General features: G+C 38.2%; 1 protein-coding gene across 2 annotated transcripts in view; it reads left to right on the forward strand.

Annotated features, from left to right (window-relative positions):
- The window catches only part of INTS4 (integrator complex subunit 4), a 159794-nt gene that overhangs the window by 66179 nt on the left and 75147 nt on the right, over positions 1–18468 (forward strand). For both annotated transcript variants that reach the window (XM_036895474.2, XM_057507195.1), the window contains 3 exons: positions 13884–14069; positions 14719–14769; positions 17919–18007. In XM_036895474.2, coding sequence (XP_036751369.2) covers positions 13884–14069; positions 14719–14769; positions 17919–18007 — 326 coding nt within the window. The remainder of the gene's footprint in view (positions 1–13883; positions 14070–14718; positions 14770–17918; positions 18008–18468) is intronic.

The following is an 18468-nucleotide window of genomic DNA, read 5'->3' on the forward strand; positions in this document are numbered from 1 at the left end:
CAGGATTTTCTACCTATAAATGCAATCATTGATTTGAAATCACACAACTGAGAGTTTCTCTCTCTCTTGCTAGCTCTCTATTACAGTCCCCGGAAGTGCTCTCAGTAATAACCCATCTCTCTCCTGCCTTAATTCTCTGGTCCCCTCTTTTACAGGACCATAAGGATTAAGCAATGTCTAAGACACACAGATAACTTAATGAAAGAGTTGATACTAGAATCCCAGTCTCCTGACAGTCACTCAGTCCAGAGCTCTTTTACCCATTCAGCTGTGTATAAATAAATAATTTCACGATTTTGAAAACTGCTCACTCTAGAGTTGGGAATTTGCACCTTAAATGCTCTAACACACTTGTTTTCTTCACATATCCCAAGTATCACTATTCTCCAGCCAATGAAGAATTGCTCAAATTTCTAATTAATGCCTGGTAACCATAGTGATACTAAATTAATAGACACACACAAAACACTGAACAAACAGGAAGATGTATCAAATAAGTAATACTGTCTAAGAAGGAATTTACAAATAATAGAAGAAACTAGAATGAGCATTATGGTATTGGGTTTGAATTACAAGTAGAGACGATAATATGATTTTCGTTACATACAGATATAGAAATAAATATAGATGTAAATGTGTGTATATAATGTACATGTATCCTCCTCTAGCTGTCCCCTGAGAGAGCCCAAAAGCAGCAGCACTCCAACAGTAATGAGCACACCTAGCATCCAGATAGTGATTCCAAAATATGATTCTCCACTCAGACGAAGCAGGGCTTCCTGGAGAAAGACTGATTCCTGGGCTAAAGCAGAGATGAGCCACGATAAGCCTGAAATATTTTGTTATGCCAGAAAAAAAAGGAAATATTCAAAGAACAATACAGAGGAGACACAGAAGCTAGCTTGATGGGACTCCTTCTTGGCTGAATCAGGGGCTTTGAACATTGAAAGGAATAATTATAGTGACAGATTATGGTCCATTTAATAAACAAGGAATTTGTGGGTCCATAACTGATGTTAATAAGTTGAAAGTTTGAGGACAGAGTATTTACATAGTGTCAAAGGACCCCACAAAATGCTCATTTCAAAAAGAAAGAGTAATTTTACTTGAAGAAGTCTGACAGACATTGCCTTAACCCAGTGATCAAAGTAAATATCATCAGTATCAAAATGGTGTATCACCTAATAGCACACAGTAAGAATAGAACAGCACCACGTCTGTGATATTCTTGCGGAGGTGGATACCTTGAATCTATGACAAAATAGCAGACAAACTCAAAGGCGGGGAGGTTATACAAAATAACTCTCCTATAATTTTCAAAAATGTCTAGGTCATTAAATCAAGGAAAGACTGAGGAATTATTCCAGATTGAAGAAGACTAATGAGATGTGGTGACTAAAATGCAGCGTGTCATTTTGAACAGGGTCCTTTTACTATAAAGAACATTATTGGAACAAATAGTGAAGTTTCAGTGAGGCTTGAGGATTAAATGGCAATATTGTTCTGATTTTAATGGTAACATCTAGGTTATGTAAGAGAATATCTTTGTTTATAGAAAACACACACTGAAGTATTCAAGAGTATTGGGGCACCATGTTAGCAACTCACTCTAAAATGGTTCACAAGAAAGTTTTTTATTACTGTACTTGCAATTTTTCTGCAAGTTTGAGATTTTTTAATTAAAAAAATTAACATCCTAAATACAAAATATCAAATCATTCTGTTTCATAAACATTAGAAAAAGATTACATTATCCATAAGAATAAATGTACTTTAAGGCCATAAAAAGAAAAGGGCAGCGGTAGCAGAACCACACCTGCACAGGTGCAGAGAATGCCTCAGAGGTGCAGGAGGCTTTGCATACAGAGTCGTTCACATCTTGTTTGAGAGGCAAAGTAGCATAATCAAATGAGCACAGACTAGAATCAGAGGTTTGATGGCTGGCCTTCCCACTTAATATTGATGTGATCTTCACTAAGCCATTTTAAGTTTTCAGAAAGCCTTACTTTGTAAATACAGGAATAATATCCTCTACCATGAAGTTTTATGGTGAGTGTATTAAATGAATTCATTTAATAATTATTGTATAAAAAAATCAGCTAATAGTGTCTGGGACCTAACAGACATTATGTGCCTAGCACTTAGCATGTACTTAGAAACATCAGCCTACTTGAGAAGGAAAAGAGGGGAAAAAGAAGAGTAGGTGATAGCAAAAACCAGAAAATGGACTAGGGTCAGAGGTAAGAGTTGGCCACCTGGATGAAATAGGTATGCTAATCTGGAACAGGCTACCATGAACTTCCTGGTGACAACTGTCCAACAACAGGGCAGTGTGTCATGACAGTAGTGAATACCTGTTAGTGGTTCACATCAGAATGCTCCAGGGGAAGATTTCTGAACTAAATGAGAAAGTAGACTTTTGGTGAGAAGTTATGTCCTATGTGAAGGTGGGGTGGGCAGGTAGGCTTAAGGAAACCTGTGAGAAAGCTCCTGTGCAGAGAGGGTGGGGCTGTCAGAGAGGGAACTTGTCATTATGAAACTGTCTCAATCAAACATTTTAGCTCAGAGTTAATTCTTGCCTCTAGGTTATTTAGGCTACAGAAATGTGAAAAATATATTCGTAAGTCCTCATAATGCCTCATATATAGTAAGAGCGCAAAATTATCCATAAAAATAAGACACTGAAACTGAGAAGTTAATTGAAACTTCCAGAAAAGAAGCTGACAATGGCTCTGTCACAATTAATAGAATATGATTTTTTTTGTTTTTTAATAAAGTATATTTAGTGTTTGTATTTCATTATGTAATAAAACATCATTTCTCATAATGAAACTTGAACTGAGCCACCAGGCCCTGGAAGGTTGCTCCCACCATTATAATACTTTATCTGATTTTCAAACAACAAACTAAAAATCCTCCAGCTTCTATTATGATAACCAGGCAACACTGACGCATAACCAGCCTATTACTGTGTGTTGAATGTTAGTGCAAAAGAGAGCGAAGTCTAAATCACACTCTCAGGGCAGCAATTACAGTTTTATGATGTCCTTCCCAACAGGTCACTTCTTGCATCATGGCTGTCAGGAGTAATAGCTGTTAGTCTCTGCTCTGCAGAAGCAACTATTTTGGTGTTATACCCAGGCTATTGAAGTGAGATCATTTTTTATTAATGGAGTGAGTAAGCAAACAACGTCTCCAATAATAACAGCAATCAGGGTTAAAGTAAGCTAACCCAACCAACTTAAAACAATTGCTACAGAAAAAAAATCAATGGTTAGGTATATCAAGAAAATCTGAGAATAAAGTTAAGACAAAAAAAACTGATTCGTTGGTTTCAAAATGGATTATTATTATTATTTTTTTATTTTGCTATTATTAGTGTACAATTACATGAACAACATTATGGTTACTAGACTCCCCCTATTATCAAGTCTCCATCACATACCCCATTACAGTCACTGTCCATCAGCGTAGTAAGATGCTACAGAATCACTACTTGTCTTTGTGTTGTACTGTGTTCCCCGTGTTGCCCCCTCCATACATTATACGTGCTAATTGTGATGACCCTTTTTCCCCCTTATCCCTCCCTTCCCACCCATCCTTCCCAATTCCTTTCCCTTTGGTAACTGTCAGTCCATTCTTGGGTTCTGTGAGTCTGCTCCTGTTTTGTTCCTTCAGTTTTTGCTTTGTTCTTAGAATCCACAGATGAGTGAAATCATTTGATACTTACTTGTCTTTTTCCGCCTGGCTTATTTAACTGAGCATGATACCCTCTAGCTCCATCCATGTTGTCAAAGGTGGTTGAATTTGTTTTCTTCTTATGGCTGAATAATATTCCATTGTGTATATGTACCACATCTTCTTTATCCATTCATCTACTGGTGGACACTTAGGTTGTTTTTGTTTCTTGGCTGTTGTAAATAGTGCTGTGATAAACATAGGAGTGCATATATCTTTTTCAAACTGGGCTCTTGCATTCTTATGGTAAATTCCTTAGAGTGGAATTCCTGGGTCAAATGGTATTTCTATTTTTAGTTTTTTGAGTAACCTCCCTCCTGCTTTCCACAGTTGTTGAACTATTTTGCATTCCCACCAACAGTGTAGGAGGGTTCCCCTTTTTCCACATCCTTGCCAACATTTGTTGTTTGTCTTTTGGATGTTGGCCATACTAACTGGTGTGAGGTGATATCTCATTGTGGTTTTAATTTGCATTTCTCTGAGGATTAGCAATGTGGAGCATCTTTTCATGCGTCTATTGGCCATCTGAATTTCTTCTTTGGAGAAGTGTCTGTTCAGCTCCTCTGCTCATTTTTTAATTGGTTTATTTGCTTTTTGTTTGTTGAGGTGCATGAGCTCTTTATATAATTTGGATGTCAACCCCTTATCAGATATGTCATTTATGAATATATTCTCCCATACTGTAGGATGTCTTTTTATTCTACTGATGGTGTCCTTTGCTGTACAGAAGCTTTTTAGTTTGATACAGTCCCACTTGTTCATTTTTGCTTTTGTTTCCTTTGCCCGGGGAGATATGTTCATAAAGAAGTTGCTCATGTTTATTTATTTTCAAGAGAGTTTTGCCTATGTTTTCTTCTAAGAGTTTTATGGTTTCATGACTTACATTCAGGTCTTTGATCCATTTTGAGTTTACTTCTGTTCATGGGGTTAGACAATAATCCAGTTCCATTCTCTTACATGTAGCTGTGCAGTTTTGCCAACACCAGCTGTTGAAGAGGCTGTCATTTCCCCATTGTATATCCATAGCTCCTTTATTATATGTTAATTGTTCATATGTGCTTGGGTTTATATCTGGACTCTCTAGTCTGTTCCATTGGTCTGTGGCTCTGTTCTTGTACCAGTATCAAATTGTCTTGATTACTGTGCCTTTGTAGCAGAGCTTGAACTCTGGGAGCGTAATTACCCCCGCTTTATTCTTCCTTCTCAGAATTGCTTTGGCAATTCAGGGTCTTTCTTGGTTCCATATGAATTTTAAAACTATTTGCTCTAGTTCATTGAAGAATGCTGTTGGTATTTTGATAGGGATTGCATTGGATCTGTAGATTGCTTTAGGCAGGATGACCATTTTGACAATATTAATTCTTCCTATCCATGAGCATGGGATGTGTTTACATTTATTGGTATCTTCTTTAATTTCTCTCATTAGTTTCTTGTAGTTTTCAGAGTATAGGTCTTTCACGTCCTTGGTTAGGTTTATTCCTAGGTATTTCATTCTTTTTGCTGCAACTGTGACTGGAATTGTATTCCCGATTTCTCTTTCTGCTAGTTCATTATTAGTATATAGGAATGCCACAAATTTCTGTGTATTAATTTTGTATCCCACAACTTTGCTGAATTCAGGTATTGGATCTAGTAGTTTTGGAGTGGATTCTTTAGGGTTTTTTATGTACAACATGTTATCATCTGCAGACAGGGACAGTTTAACTTCCTTGCCAATCTGGATGCCTTTTATTTCTTTGTGTTGTCTGATTGCCATGGCTAGGACCTCCAGAACTATGTTGAGTAAAAGTGGGGAGAGTGGGCATCCTTTTCTTATTCCCGATCTTAAAGGAAAAGCTTTCAGCTTCTCGCTGTTAAGTATAATGTTGGCTGTGGGTTTGTCATATATGGCCTTTATTATGTTGAGGTACTTGCCCTCTATACCCATTTTGTTGAGAGTTTTTATCATGAATGGATGTTGAATTTTGTCGAATGCTTTTTCGGCATCTATGGAGATGATCATGTGGTTTTTGTTTTTTTGTTGATGTGGTGGATGATGTTGATGGATTTTCGAATGTTGTACCATCCTTGCATCCCTGGGATGAATCCCACTTGATCATGATGGATGATTTTTTTGATGTATTTTTGAATTTGGTTTGCTAATATTTTGTTGTGTATTTTTGCATCTATGTTCATCAGGAATATTGGTCTGTAATTTTCTTTTTTTGTGGTGTCTTTTGTATTAGACTGATGTTGGCCTCGTAGAATGAATTTGGGAGTATTCCCTCCTCCTCTACTTTTTGGAAGATTTTAAGGAGGATGTGTATTAGGTCTTCACTAAATGTTTGATAAAATTCATCAGTGAAACCATCTGGTTCAGGGATTTTGCTTTTAGGTAGTTTTTTGATTACTAATTCAATTTCTTTGCTTGTAATTGGTCTATTCAGATTTTCTGTTTTTTCCTGGGTAAGCCTTGGAAGGTTGTATTATTCTAGAAAGTTGTCCATTTCTTCTAGGTTTTCCAGTTTGTTACCATATAATTTTTCTTAGTATTCTCTCATAATTCTTTGTATTTCTGTGGTGTCCGTAGTGATTTTTCCTTTCTCATTTCTGATTCTGTTTATGTGTGTAGACTCTCTTTTTTTCTTCATAAGGTCCGGCTAGGGCTTTATCCATTTTGTTTGTTTTCTCAAAGAAGCAGCTCTTGCTTTAATTGATTCTTTCTATTGTTTTATTCCCCTCAACTTTATTTATTTGTGCTCTAATCTTTATTATGTCCCTCTATTGACTTTGGGCCTCATTGTTCTTCCTTTTCTCGTTTCATTAATAGTAAGTTTTAGACTGTTCATTTGGGATTGTTCTTCTTTCCTGAGGTAGCCCTGTATTGCAATATACTTCCATCTTAGCATGGCCTTAGCTTTGTCCCACAAATTTTGCGTTGTTGAGTTATTGTTGTCATTTGTCTCCGTATATTGCTTGATCTCTGTTTTTATTTGGTCATTAATCCATTGACTATTTAGAAGCATGTTATTAAGCCTCCATGTGTTTGTGAGCTTTTTCATTTTCTTTGTGTAATTTATTTCTAGTTTCATACCTTTATGATCTGAGAAGCTGGTTGGTACAGTTTCAGTCTTTTTTAATTTACTGAGGCTCTTTTTGTGGCCTAGTGTATGATCTATTCTGGAAAATGTTCCATGTGCACTTGAGAAGAATGTGTATCCTTGTGCTTTTGGATGAAGTGTTCTGTGGATGTCCATTAGGTCCATCTGTTCTAATGTGTTGTTCAATGCCTCTGTCTCTACTTATTTTCTGTTTGGTTGATCTTTACTTTGGAGTGAGTGGTGTGTTGAAGTCTCCTAAAATGAATACATTGCATTGTATTTCCCCGTTTAATTCTGTTTGTATTTGTTTCACATATGTAGATGATCTTATGGTGGGTGCATAGATATTTATAATAGTTATATCCTCTTATTGGACTGACCCCTTTATCATTATGTAATATCCTTCTTTGTCTGTTGTTACTTTCTTTGTTTTGAAATCTATTTTGTCTGATACAAGTATTGCAACTCCTGCCTTTTTCTCCCTATTAGTTGTATGAAATATCCTTTTCCATCCTTTTACTTTCTGTCTGTATGTCTTTGGGTTTAAAGTGAGTCTCTTGTAGGCAGCATATAGTTGGGTCTTGTTTTTTATCCATTCAGTGACTCTATGTCTTTTGATTGGTGCATTCAGACCATTTGCATATAGGGTGATTATCGATAGGTGTGTACTTACTGCCATTGCAGGCTTTAGATTCATGGTTACCAAAGGCTCAAGGGTAATTCCCTTACTATCTAACAGTCTCATTTAACTCACTTTCTATGCTATTACAAACACAACCTAAAGGTTTTTTTTTCCCTCCTTTTTCTTCCTCCTCAATTCTTTATATGTTAGGTGTCATATTCTGTACTCTGTCTCTCCCATGATTGACTTTGGGGGTAGTTGATTTGATTTTGCAGCTGCTTAGTAATTAATTGTTCTACTTTCCTGTGGTTTTATTTCTCCTGATGACAGCTATTTAGCCTTAGGGATATTTCCATCTGTAGCAGTCCCTCCAAAATGCACTGTAGTGGTGGTTTGTGGGAGGTAAATTCTCTCAGCTTTTGCTTATCTGAAAATTGTTTTATCCCTCCTTCAAATTTAAATGATAACCTTGCAGGGTAGAGTATTCTTTGTTCGAGGCCCTTCTGCTTCATTGCATTAAATATATCATTCCTCTCCCTTCTGCCCTGTAAGGTAAGGTTTCTGTTGAGAAATGTTATGATAGCCTAATAGGTTTTCCTTTGTATGTGATCTTTTTTCTGTTTAGTTGCTTTTAAAAGTCTGTTTTTATCCTTGATCTTTGCTATTTTAATTATTATATATCTTGATCTTGTCTTCCTTCCATCCCTTGTGTTGGAAGATCTGTGCACCTCCATGGCTTGAGAGACTTATCTCCTACCCCAGATTGGGGATGTTTTCAGTAGTTACCTCCTCCATAATACTTTCTATCCTTTTTTATTTCTCTTCTTCTTCTGGTACCCCTATAATACAAATATTGTTCTGTTTGGGTTGGTCACACAGTTTTCTCAATATTCTTTCATTCTTAGAGATTCTTTTTTCTCTCTGTGCCTTAGCTTCTTTGTGTTCCTCTTCTCTTAATTTCTATTCCATTTACCGTCTCTTCTAGTATATCTAATCTGCTTTTAAATCCCTCCATCGTATGTTTCATTTCAGATGTGGAATTTCTTAATGATTGAATCTCCATCTTAAATTTGTCCCTGAGTTCTTGAATATTTTTCTGTACCTCCATGAGCATGTTCATGATTTTTATTTTAAACCCTCTTTCAGGAAGATTGGAGAGTTGAGTTTAATTTGGCCCTTTTTCTGGGGTGTGTGAGATTTTGGTTTGAATCAGGTTCCTTTGACGTTTCATAATTCTATGTGGTGCCCTCTAGTGCCCAGAAGCTCTAGTCTCTGGAGCTGCTCAGCCCCTAGAGTGAAGTTGGGGGTTGTAGGGTAGTGGCGCTGGTGCCTGGGGGAGGAAAGATCTGTTTCCTGATTCCCATCTACAGTGCCTGTCTCCAGTGTCAGAGCCAGTGGGCCGAGCACAGAGGTGTAAGCCTCTGTGCTTTGCATCTCTAGCTGTTGTAGGTGGGGCCTCCCTCTGGCTGGCCTGATGCCAGCGCAGTGACTGCTGGTGTGGGAGCTGGTGCCGGCAGGCCAGGAGGAAGGCGCAGCAGGCTGCATGTCACAGCGGGGGGCCTCGGAACTGAGTAGGCAGCCAGGGGGATGGGGCCGCTGAAGCTCCTCAAAGTTCCCAACCCGCTGGGCAGAGTGTGCCCAGACAACCTTGTCCACCTATCCCTTCTCCCACATAGCAGGCTCTGTGCAAACCCTGCCCTTCAGCAGCCCTCTTGCTGGTAGGAAGCCTCTCAGACCACCTGCCTTTTCTTTGTCCCAGAGTGGCCAGATGTGGATCCCCGTCCTTCACAAAGAGCCGGAATCTCAGTCTTTAAAGCACTCTGCCTGTCTCAGCTCTCCAACCCCAGCAACCTCCAGTGCACCACACAATGTAGGTCTGTGTTCCAAAGCAGACCTCCAGGACTGGGTGTTCAGCAATTCTAGGCTTCCACCCCCTCCCCTCTCCATTTCTCCTCCTCCCGCTGGTGAGCTGGGGTTGGGGAAGGGTCGGCTCCCACTGCATTAAGGCTTTCGTATGTTTCTCTGTTTCATGAGGTCTGCTCTGTTCGTGAGGTCTGTGTGCAGTCTGGTGCAGCCTTCTTTCCTGTTGCTGCTTTAGGGCTAGTTGTATTAACTATATTTTCACACTATATGTGGTTTTGGGAGGAATTCTCTGTCTCACCTCTCACACCACCATCTTGAATCTGCCAATATGGAGTCTTTTTAAGCAGAGATTTAAAAAATTCATGTAGTTTGTGTGCAAATGATTCTACCAGATACCCTCTCCTAACTACTCATAACGTTTGTCTGGGTAGTTTTATAAATGTTCAAACACTGTATGGTTCTGTCTGTTGCCTCAAGGGTTTAATGTGCTTTTGCCATAGTATTAAAGGAACAGAAAGGAAACCGACTAGAAAGGGATGGTGAGCTAGAGCTAGAGAATTTAAATAGGCTCTAAGGAATCCTTTCAAGTAAAAATTAAAAGGTATTTGTTTTCCTAGAAACATCTTAAGACAGGAAGGAAAACAGAAAAACTTGCAATTTCAGTTTTGCTGGTACTACACAAGAAAAGAGTATTCATTTCCTGGCCAAACCTGTGAACTAAATCTCTTCATCTCTAAAATGAGGATTAGCTGTACAATGTATCTTGACAGGGTAAAATGAGATGAAAAGAGTACTTGAAAGCATGACACAATGTCATTTATGCAGTATTCCTTCCAGAATTCACAACCTGAGTCTAAGCAGAGGGAGTATCAGATAAATCCAGATCAAAAAACATTGTATGAAGTAAATGACCTATGCTCTTCAAAAATGTCAATGTCCCACCCTCGTACACTGGGAATGTAAATTAGTTCAGCCATTGTGGGAAGCAATATGGAGGTTCCTGAAAAAATTAAAAATAGAAATATCGTCTGACCCAGGAATTCCACTCCCAGGAATTTACCCAAAGAAAACCATATCTCAGATTCAAAAAGACATATCACCCCTATGTTTATTGTGGCACTATTTACAATAGACAAGATATGGAAGCAACCTAATTGTCCATCAGTAGATGAATGGATAAAGAAGATGTGGTATATGCACACAATGGAATATTATTGAGCCATAAGAAGAAAATAAGTCCAACCATTTGCAACAATATGGATGGAGCTAGAGGGTATTATGCTCAGTGAAATAAGCCAGGCGGAGAAAGACAAATACCAAATGATTTCACTCATTTGTGGAGTATAACAACAAAGCAAAAGTGAAGGAACAAAATAGCAGCAGACTCACAGACTCCATGAAAGGACTAGTGGTTACCAAAAGGATAGCGGGTGGGGATGGCGGGTAGGGAGGGAGGGATAAGGGTATTAAGGGGCATCATGAGTAGCACACATAATGTAGGGGGGTAATGGGGAAGACAGTGTAGCACAGAGAAAACGAGTAGTGACTCTATAGCATCTTACTATTCTGATGGACAGTGACTGCAATGGGGTGGTGGGGGGACTTGACAATATGGGTGAATGTAGTAACCACAATGTTGCTCATATGAAGCCTTCATAAGGTTATATATCAATGATACCTTAATAAAAAAAATGTCAATGTCATGAAAGACAAAGAAGTCAAGGGACCTTTCCAAATTAAAGAAGACAAAAGACATGAAAACTAAATGCAATATGTGATCCCACACTAGAAAAGAAAAATGTATATACAGAATTATAATAATGAGACAGTAGGTAGAATTTGATTGAAGTCTATATTATGTTGATATTGTATCAAAGTTAAATTTCCTGATTTTGAGAGCTGTGTTTAAAAAAGGATTTCCTTCTTCTTAAGAAATATATGTTTACATAGAAATGCACACTTTAGTAAAAAAAGGGCATGATGTTGTCAGTTTATTCTTATGTGATTTAGGAAAAAAATATATGTATATATAGAAAGATGATAAAGCAAATATGGAATGGTAAATATTGGTGAATCAGGAAGAAGGGTATATGGAAATTCTTTATACTATTTTTGTAATTTTTTGGGTAAGTTTGAAGTTGGTAGGGTATTTGGATTTTGTCCCACACCCAACCCAGGGCTTTTCCAGAACTGTCTTTCTCAGTGAAAGGCATCACCATCTAATCTGGCACATCAGTCAAAAAACTAGGAATCATCCTTAACAACTCCTTCACCCTTACCCCATGCTCAGTCAAATCACTAAGTTTTGCCAATCTTATTTCTTAAGTACTTCTCAAATCTATCCATATAGTTCCATCTTTCTATCGTTTTAATCTAAAAAATCTCTCACTTAAGCTACTATAATACATCCTACCTGGTCTCTTCACAGCTATACTGCCTCTTCTCCAGTCAGTTCTCTGTAATTTGAGAATAATCTTTAGGAAATGCTGATCTCGACAACATAAAAATCGTTATGAAATGAAAACCTTTCTACCTGTTGTCTACCCAGAACACTTCAGTGGCTTCTCAACAAGACCTACAAGACCTAGCACCTAGCCTAATAGTTCTTACATGGTTTTTAGTCTAAGGGTCCCTTTCCATTCTCAGACCCTATTAAAGGTACCCAAAGAATTTTTCTATATGTGGGTATGTCTGTCAATATTAATTGTATTAGAAATTAAGATAAACTTTGAAAATATTTTTTAGTAATTTCTTCACAATAATTACTCATATCTGTTTGTACAATCTGTAACAAAATAATATGTTGTTTTGTCTGAAGTACATGACAGTTTCTCAGAGATACATAATTGAAAAGAGTGGACCACACAGAACCCCCTCAAAGAGTCCCTAAGAACCTTAGGGGTTCTCAGACCCCACTTTGAGAATCATAGCCCTCGCCTTACTGCCATCATTAATTTCATCTAATAGTGTGCTCCTTTCTGCCATATGGTCTTTGCATATGCTATTCTCTTTGCCTACAGAACTTTGCAGCCACTTCTTCCATTCCCTTTTCTTCATTAACTCTTACCAGACTTTAAAAACTTAAAGTCTAAGTTCAACTGTCATTACCTCTGGAAATCCCTGTCTGAATTCCCTAATTGGGTTAAACCCTACCCTTACACTATGTCCTTCTTTTGGGGCAATAAAAACTTTTATTGCTGGTCCTGTTTACTTTCCTGTATCTCAGTGTTTTCAAATTGAGCATCATGAACCATTGGAGGGTAGTACAATCAGTTTCATGGGTCATGATTGGTATTTTTTGAAGAACAATGTAGGACTCAAATATCAGAGTACATCAGAAGATGTAAGGGTAAATATTGTGTTGTTAAACTTTATGTATATATATTTGCATGTGAGAGCTATGTTATGTTGTAATATGATAGATATTTTTTACTGTGGGTCTCAGTCTAAAAAGTTTAAAAGTCAAGAGTTCCACACCATATTATCATCTACTGTACAGTCTCATTTCTTTAAAGCATTTTCAGTCCCTGTCACTGCATTATGCAAATAGCTTATTTTAGTAAAACTGAACTAGTTATTAGAGAGAGATAACTGGTGATAGTTTCAAATGTTGGTGAGAAGAACTAAAATAAAAAAGATTGACAGTACTAAGTGTTTACAAGGATTTGGCACAACTGGGACACTTATGCATTCCTGATGGAAGTGTAAATTAGTTAAATTAGTATAATCACTTCGGAAAACTATTTGGTACTGTCTTCCTAAGCTGAACATATGCATATCCTGCAACCCAGCAATTCCACTCCTAAGTGTGTATACAACAGAAATGTGAACATGTGTACCAAGAATAATCGTAGTAGCATTATTAATAATAGCCCCAAAGTGGAAATAACCCAAATATCTATCAACAGTAGAAAGGATAAGTGGATGGTGGTATATTCACAAATTGAATACTATCCAGTAATGAGAACTAATGAATCAATCCTCAATACTATACTATGGGTGAATCTCAAACTTAGTATTAAACAAAAGAAGCCTGACACTAAAAGTACAAAAATGAGTGAAATAAATCTGTGTGTGAGAAGTCAAGATAGTGGCTACTTTTGATGGTGGGGAGTGGTTAGTCAGAGGGTATATGGGGAGGTTTCTGGGGTGTTGATCATGTTCCATTTCTTTATCTGGGTGCTTGTTATGTGTATGTATTAATTTTGTGAAAATTTATTGATATGTATTCTTGATTTTCTTGTATTTCTTTATGGTTATTAAAAGTTAAAAATTTATAAATTTTCTGTTTTTAGATTTAATAGCAAATCAATGCAATTTAGGGGCCATTTTTCAAGTACTTACTTTTTATAAGTGCTAGCTATTGGGAATACAGTGATGAACAAATGGGGATCTTGTTTTCTAAGGACTCAAAATTCTTTTTGCAAGATACCTACTCAAGTAACACCATACCAGACTGACTGGTGAGAATGTAGTGTTTGAAGTCATGCCTAAAGTTGATACAATGCTTTTGTTTCTGTTTTTTGTTTGTTTGTTTATTTTTATGACATCTTAATCATGTCCATTTGTTTTTTTCATAGCATCTGACAGATACCTCCCATGGTGTAAGAAATAAGTGCTTGCAATTACTTGGCAATCTTGGCTCTTTAGAGAAAAATGTGACAAAAGATGCAGAAGGCCAAGCTGTCAGAGATGTCCAGAAGATTATAGGGGATTACTTCATTGACCAAGACTCACGTGTCAGAACAGCAGCTATAAAAGCCATGGTAAACATGATCATGGAACCTAAATGGGGACAGTCTTGTTTGTTTGTTTGTTTGTTTGTTTTAAAGTTCATGAGTAGTACTGCCTTGGAACCTTCTGAATCCTCCTAGGATTTACCTTAATCATACTTTCAGGAAGGTAGTGGTGGCATCAGAGAAAGGCACATGTTCCTGTACAGCAGCTGTGGTTTCCTCTGGGCTCTCTGGTAGCTTTCACTCAGGTTTCTGAAACATGGAAGGTACAGCTTGTACCTGTCATAGTGTAATACCCGGTAACATCCCTCCCAGGCACCTGTGACACTTAGTACAGATTGTCCCTTCCATGTTTCAGAAATGTAGGCAAGTTACCAGGGTTGAGAGGGGGATGCTTTTTTAGGGGGAGCTGGTATTAACTGTTTCTTCTTCAGCCTTACTATTTCATATTTTTTTTAATATCCCCTTGAGATAGTCCATGCATTAAATTTATCGAATGTTTGAATACTTCTACTGAAAGATCTTTGAACAGGTTTGTTATTTGTAATGCACCAATTTTGACTAAAGGGAACCATGTTAATCTGATAGAAGGGGGGAAAATATATGAGATTGTGGGGTGACATTGGAAATAGTGACCTTTTTTCCAAATACCTAAACTATTATTATCTTTACTCTCTAGTTGCAGCTCCATGAAAGAGGACTAAAATTACACCAAACAATATATAATCAGGTACCTTAAATTTCCACTGTCTGGAAGGGGAGGAGGAGGTATCATGAAACTGGGAGGGTGGCACACTCGTTGTCAGAATTTGAAAACAGAACTTCAGCTAGCTAACTGACAACATCAATTGGGATGAATGAAAAGTTGTATCTAAAACGTACATTCTAAGAAGAGAGTGCAGATACGTAATTGAATAACACTAGTTCATATAAAAAGGATTTTTAGGAGGATTTAGGTATGTCAATATGAATGAATACCAAAGTTCACAAACAGAAGAGTAGTGTTCAGAATAAGTAAAGTGGTGGACTTGCTGACCCCGGGTTGGGCCAAACATGAAGTCAGTTCTGGGGACCGCACCTGACAAACTAGTGTTCTGGCAGAGGATGACCAAGACCACAGGATCAATGAAAAGATATCACATTGTATACTGATAATGAAAAGATCATGATGTAGTATTATCACGAGGGGAATCTGATTGACTCCCTCACCAAGTGGCCTTACATGGTTATATTTTTCTTGTAGAATTATTGAATGAATCTAGAGACAAGCAATCTAAATCCATGCTCAGAGACCAGATTTTGTTAGCCTACCAAGAATGGTTTTGTCTTTCAGAGGGAGATAATAATTAGCGAAACCCCTATGACTTATGTGTAAACCAAGTTTATTTTACGAATGAAGTAGAATGAGATCAGAATGGTTGTGTTGACATGACCAGCACCTTCTCTGCTTATAAGAAAACAATGTAGGAAGCCAAATAATTAAAGTAAACTTGGAGAGTAAGGACTCAGAGGAAAAAGAGTTGATGATTCAGATGTTTAGTAGCATAAGACTATGCCTGTTAACTATACAGGCAATGAAAAGGACCTCAAAGGAGTGAAGTGGAGGGTTTGAAATATTAGGTACCATAATGAGTTCAGTTTGGTTATGTTGAGTTTGAATGGTTGATGAAGACACCCATAAAGAAAATTCCAGGTTCTGTGAAGGTCTGGAGCTCAGGAGAGATCAGAGGTGGATATTTAGAGCCATCCCTATGTGGGGGTCATGGGGATACCCAGAGAAAGTAAGAAGATTGGAAGAGACCAAGGATGGAGCAATGGATAAGATCCAACATTTAAGCAGTAGATAGGAGAAAGGAGCTCTAGAATGGAACTGAGGAGTAACCACATGGAGGAAGAGGAAGAGATGGAGTTCTTATAGTCGACAGTGTCAAATGCTTTCAAAGGTCAGCTGAGTTAGGACTGAAATCTACCCATTGAACTTAGCAACAAAATGGCCACTAGTGAGTTTAAAGAGAGCAGTTTGAGTAGAGTTGTGGGGGTGGAAGCCAGATTGGGGTCAGTTGAGGTGAGGCAGTTTGATAGTGATATTGACTGCATTTTAAAGAGACTTGGCTATGATAGGACAGCAGGATGGAAGATGGTGGAAGGGGGCACAGGATCAAAGGAGGGCTTTTTGTGTTTTAAATATAGGTGCTAAATATGTTTATATGTTGAAGGGAGAGCTAGTGTTTTGGGAGAAGTTGATAGAACAGACAAAGGGAATAAATAATGGAGTAAGTTCCTTGAGGCAGAAAATCAGATTTATGAGCTGATTCATCCAGTAAATAGTGTACCTCATGCTGGTTGTGTAATACTGAGCGTGTTAGATAGGATCCATATCCTTTGCATTCTCCTGGGTAAGACAGACAGTTAACAAAGAAACACAATAAATATAGCACATGAGTAGTACTCTGAAATAAATAGTGTGCTATAATAGAAAATCACAAAGAGGACCTGTTTTGGAGGATGTATGGGGAAGGCCTGTGTGAGGAAATGATGGGATCCATAGCAAAAGTAGGAGGATGAAGAATTAGAAAGGACACCTTTCCTCAGATATTGAGAAAGCAATGTGTAGAGAATAGAGGCGTAATTTATTTATGACTTATGGAATAGTTGGGAGAGTTTGTGCCTGAGAACCTTGCTTTTCCTCAGATAAGCAGATTGCCTTTTGGCTAGTAGTGGGATAGGTGTCCTGAGGAGGAGCTTAAGAAAAGCTGCCTTGAGAAATGGAAGTGGAAAGGAGGGGTATAAAAGATTTCATAGTAGGGCCCAAACGGTTCAAGATCATGAGGCACCAATCTCCTAGAGGATGAGGTCTTTGCAGAGCTCTGCTGCTGTTAGGAGGAGTAGAGGTCTTGGGTTTGTAGAGCAGCTGTAGCAGAAGTCAAGCGGGCTGTAAATGATGTTGCTGACAGTGCTGAGGAGACTGAAGTAATGGAATAATGGAAGCAGATGGAGTGAGGAGAAGGTGGGGAAAAGGATGGGATTAAAGCTGTGGTTCTCAACCAGGGTAATTTTGCCCCCCAGGGGATATTTGGCACTGTCTAGAGTTATTTTTTACTGTTTCAGTTGTTGGGAAGAGGGTGTAGTACTAAAACCATCTAGTGGGTGGAGGCTCAATGCACAAGGCAGCCCTTCACCACAAAGTATTGTCCCATCCAAAGTGTCACTAGTGCCTAGGCTGAGAAACAAACTGGTTAAATGGATAGGTAGTGGGATTGAAGAGTGGTGATGTGTTAAGTCATAGGAATGGAAGAGCTGGTGGAGTAGCATGTTATGGTCAGAGCATGGAATATAGGATTTTAAAAATTCAGAAGTGGAGTAGTTCTGGGCGTAGTTGAAGTCTAGGGTGTTGCCATGTGGGTGGAATAGGGATATTTCACTTCAGACCGAAGTAAAACAAAAAAAAATCTGGCTTCTTTTGGCAGCTCACCACTAAAATTGTACATTTAATTAGAGTGCTTGAGATTTCAGATAGACGGTCAGTCAAAAATGTGTGCTTGGATCTTATAGGTAGGGAAAAAAACCATCTTTGTGGTGTAAGCCTCTGAGAGAAGCACTGTGGGCTCCCAAAAGGCTTTGCAAGGATTGATGCTATTCTAGATGGCTTTTGTGCTGTCTGTCAATCTGTGGTTCTACTTTCACACATGGGGTGGGAGGAGGCACAGTCAGAACACAGCCAAAAATTCTTTGTTGGGCAAAGGTTCAAGAAGTTAAAACCACCCACAAGTATTTTGATTGGCATCCTTATCCAGCAGCCACCCTATCTTCATTTTGAAAATAGTTTCAACATCCTGTGAGGATGTAGGACTAACAGATTTTTGGAATCCTTCTTTGCAGGCTTGTAAATTGCTCTCTGATGACTATGAACAAGTGCGCAGTGCTGCAGTCCAGCTTATCTGGGTTGTCAGTCAACTCTATCCTGAAAGGTCAGTGTGGGTGTTCATTGCTAAGCCATTTTTCTCTCCTTGCACCATGAAAAAAGCCCACCTCCAGAAAAGGATTATTGGTTAGATTTTTGGAAGGCATTGTGGAATAGTTGCCTGGTCCTTTTTCTTCAGCTGTCATGAACTTCCTGTGTACCGTGGGAAAGGTACTTCACCTCTCTGGGTCATAACCTCTTTGTCTATAATGGAATCGATTGGACTATCTTTCTCAGGTGATGTCCAGTTCCCCCCACCCTATTATATCTTAAAACTTGGAGGGACCCATTTTAGTAAGTACAAATGACAGATAAAGTTACCAGGTGAGTTTGAGAATAATGATCCCTTATGTAGCATTTTCCTGATTAAAAATACTTCCACAGTAATTAAACTGTGTTTTCACACAGTGATTTTTTTGAGGTGGAGAGACAAATATTATTTATTCTGTTTTATAGAAGAGCTCCTTC

This window comes from Manis pentadactyla, chromosome 9 (assembly GCF_030020395.1).
Source record: "Manis pentadactyla isolate mManPen7 chromosome 9, mManPen7.hap1, whole genome shotgun sequence".
Classification (NCBI taxonomy): Eukaryota; Metazoa; Chordata; class Mammalia; order Pholidota; family Manidae; genus Manis; species Manis pentadactyla.